The following is a 3,567-nucleotide window of genomic DNA, read 5'->3' as shown; positions in this document are numbered from 1 at the left end:
TTATCAAAATAAATATGTTAGTTATATTAAGCATTTCATACAGATTACAATGGTCCCTTACACCATACAATTTAAATAAATAGTTCAAGAGTAATCGTAAATCAAAGTTTCATTTCGAGCCATATAATTGTACGAAATGTTAAAGACGCTATCCGCAGTTAGTTCAAATTTTTACCACCTTATGCGCTGGGATCGCTTTACTAACCCCCACCATGCACTTCGCACGGTCCCAATAAACACAAACTAATAAAATACTTCGAAAAATGCACTTAAATTAAATATTTCAATCATTTATATAGATATATTTAAATATTAAAAAAATGAATCTTGTAAATTATAATGGTAATTACTGTGGCACTATATAGATTTATGTAAGGTTATCCCATAATGTTTATTTGTTTATTGAAATATACCGTGTATAGAACATTATTAATTATTATTTAAAGAAAATATACTGAATTAACAACAATTTTTTAGACATATTTTAATTTTATTTAGTATTAGTTTTTAGTTTTATTTAATAAATAAGTTAGTTTATTTTTATTGTGCCCTACATTTAATTACTTTAAAAAAAATTAACAACAAACTTTTATTCCACTAAACTATGTTCGTAATTATAATATGTCACGTCTAAAAATATCGATAGGGACAAAGTGACAAAAATATGTATGAACTTACTTATTATGTATGTGGGCAATAAGGTTGTGTATACATATTTTTGGCCCTTTGTCGGCATGGATATTTTTAGACGTAACTGTACATGTTTTGGGAGAGAGTCAACAGTGGTCTGATAAAAAATATATATTTTATGTTAGTGTTGCAAAATTACGAAGTACTAGTCCTTGATTTATTATTACTATAGAGAAGCCATACCAAACAATGAAATTGTCCCAATCGCAACCTGTACCACGCGCCCAAAACGTCGTAAGCGGCATAAATTCATGGCGCTTACGCGTTTAGGTCACGAGATTCACTCTCTGTTTCTATTATTTATTTATTTAAACTTTATTGCACAAAAGAAAACATATCGTACAAAAGGCGGACTTAAAGCCAAAATGCATTCTCTACCAGTTAACCTTAAGGTAAAGCAAAGAGATTGTGGGCGGTGCTACTAGCTACTACTAGGTACTATTAACAAAATAATGCTTATCTAAGATTCAACATAAATAAACAACAAAATACATAATACATACAATCAGGACACGTGCATTTATATATATATATAAATGCACGTGTCCTGACCTATCTATGGTTTAAAATACTCATGCAACAACTCATGGCTTAAAATACTGGTTTTCTGTGCCGGTTCTATACATAGTAGAAAGAGAGGAAAATGAGGACTACGTTTGTATGGAGAAGCGGCCGTGGCCGTGGCCTAAAAGACACGCAAAGTACAAGCATTTTGTAAAACCTTCGCTGGTCTCAGGTGTTGTCGAGGTGATAAATAAGAGTGGACTGTATAGTATAGACGCTGGTTTACTCCCAAAATTACAAAATACAAAAGGTGACAAAGTGAATAGTCGTTGGGGGATTGCACAATAACCGTAAGTTTTTGAAAGCTCTGTAAACTGTCAACGTTTTTGAATACAAAATTGCCATACTTAAATTTGAACATGGAGATTTGAATTATGCTTGAATTTATACATTTTATTGAATATTTTAATTACAAAATATGCAAATTGAATATAATTAATTATTAGATTATTTGTTTACATGAAATTAAAATTATATAAAAATGTACAAGGATTATTTTTTATTACACTCCGTAATTAGTTCCGTTACAACGAACAAGGATCAAAAATGGGTGCATTTTTGAACGTTTCGTAACATGCTCCCGGCCTTGAAGTCTGAGAACTTCAATTGTTGGTCTTCAAGCGAGAGGAGAGATGTTGTTGACTACCCCGTCGGGTGGCCTCCTATCTTCGTCTGTATATGCTGTGCTCCGCGTGCGGACCCGTCGCTGCCATGGATGCCTCGGATGACTCGACCGAGAGAAGGCAGTTTTATCCGTCACGACAACCAGAACGCCGTCCAAGATTTCTCCTGTCGATGAGTGCCACGAACATTGAATTGATGAAGTCCTGGAGTCAGCAATCTGTGCGTGAGGCATGAAAATTGTGGATCGCCCTATAAGGAAGTGGGAAGGAAGTAAGGGACTGAAGCTATTTGAGACGTTTGACATTGAAGTCAGCGGCCTTGAGATTGAAATTGCCTGAATTTGAATCACAAGAGTAGATATTCTTTCGTAGGTCATGTACAAAGGCGGTGTAAAAGATAACTGGATGCTTTCGGTTACCTGCGATGACGTTGATGCATTATCAGACAATATTGTCTGAATGAATGAATGCGCAATGAATCGGCGCAAGGCTGCAATATAAGCATTTTTATTAAAATCTGAATAAAGTAAGAGGTGCGCTGCTTCCGTTGCAAGACACACAGATGCTGAAATAGTACTGTTTTGGCTGGATATCTTGACCAGATCACCACGCAAGAACGCGCTGTTATAAAACTTGAATATTAAACTGAGCAACACTGGATGACTGGGCTCATAATTGTAGCTGAAGTTGCTCAGTCTTCCCCCCACACAAATGAGTTTGCCATCACCGTGAAACGGAGGAGACCGTGTGAATGTGTTTTCTGGTTGTTGATTGACAACATGAGATTGCTCTGCCATTTCTGGCAAATCAACGATGGATCCCCTATCTGGATTGCTTTCTAAGCAACGCTCTATTGAAAGAAACGCAGCTGAAGTACGCTGAAATGAGTGCCCCAGAACCGCAGGCGACTCCTTGAACTGCATGGATAGTTTGAATTGCTCGTCAGGATCAGTCTTTAAAGGCTGCTCCTCACAAACGTTTTGTTCTGACTTAATTGAATCTGACTCCCATGAACTCGGGATGTCAGTATTTGAATATGACGGTATTTCAAGTGAATTGATTTTTTGTAATTTCATGAAGTCTGAATTGTGTGCCCTGACAACGGTATTAGCAGAGCTTACCTCCGACTCATTGATGGGAAAATTACGCCTCGAATACTTTTCAATCAGCACTTGCGCAGACGACATGCTCGCGAAGTAGGTCTTCTCGAAGAGAGCCCACTCCTCTCCGATATCCCCTCCGCTTGCAGACGCAGACAAAATCTCGATGTCTGTCTGTAATGCATCAAATTCATCGTATAAAGGCTCTGTATTGTCAAATCTTAACTGTAACTCGGCAAGCTGCAAATCACTCAATTGCGGCTCGGCTGCTACATTCGAAACGAACTTCTGAAAGGCATTAAGTTTGCTTTTAATAACCCCACGCTTGTAGTTAAGTTTTTTCAATTCTTGTTCAGAAGACATTGTGAAATAATGTAAATTAATCAATGAGCCTACTCAAAATAAATTTGGAATAAAATGAAATGTCTTTTAATAGAATTTGCTATGCGAAATTTTAAGGCGCTTAACTTATATGCAATGCAGATGCGAGATGCAATAAAGTTATGTAACCACTTAATCACTTTGTTTACGCCTTCCCGGCACACTGCAGTTTACTATAAAAATTGACTGATTAACGTGTTAACGTGAAG

The 3,567-nt window shown here is 36.5% G+C and overlaps 1 protein-coding gene across 1 annotated transcript; it reads right to left on the bottom strand.

The window, feature by feature from the left end:
* Positions 1-1,538: 1,538 nt before the first annotated feature.
* LOC133516666 (uncharacterized) lies at positions 1,539-3,340 on the bottom strand. The gene is made up of 2 exons (XM_061849685.1): positions 2,297-3,340; positions 1,539-2,043 (listed from the first exon to the last, which is right to left on the bottom strand). Exons 1-2 carry the CDS (start codon positions 3,338-3,340, stop codon positions 2,011-2,013), a joined length of 1,077 nt encoding a protein of 358 aa, XP_061705669.1. The 3' UTR covers positions 1,539-2,010.
* Between the last annotated feature and the right edge of the window lie 227 nt (positions 3,341-3,567).

Source organism: Cydia pomonella, chromosome 3, assembly GCF_033807575.1.
Source record: "Cydia pomonella isolate Wapato2018A chromosome 3, ilCydPomo1, whole genome shotgun sequence".
NCBI lineage: Eukaryota > Metazoa > Arthropoda > Insecta > Lepidoptera > Tortricidae > Cydia > Cydia pomonella.
This window is presented reverse-complemented; position numbering and strand designations above follow the sequence as displayed.

Excerpts from the sequence above, each read along its gene's own strand:
- LOC133516666 (XM_061849685.1), bottom strand. The coding sequence starts at position 3,340 with ATGTCTTCTGAACAAGAATTGAAAAAACTTAACTACAAGCGTGGGGTT. Across the intron at positions 2,044-2,296 it reads ATGCATCAACGTCATCGCAG|GAGAAATCTTGGACGGCGTT; the intron begins GTAACCGAAAGC and ends ACTCATCGACAG.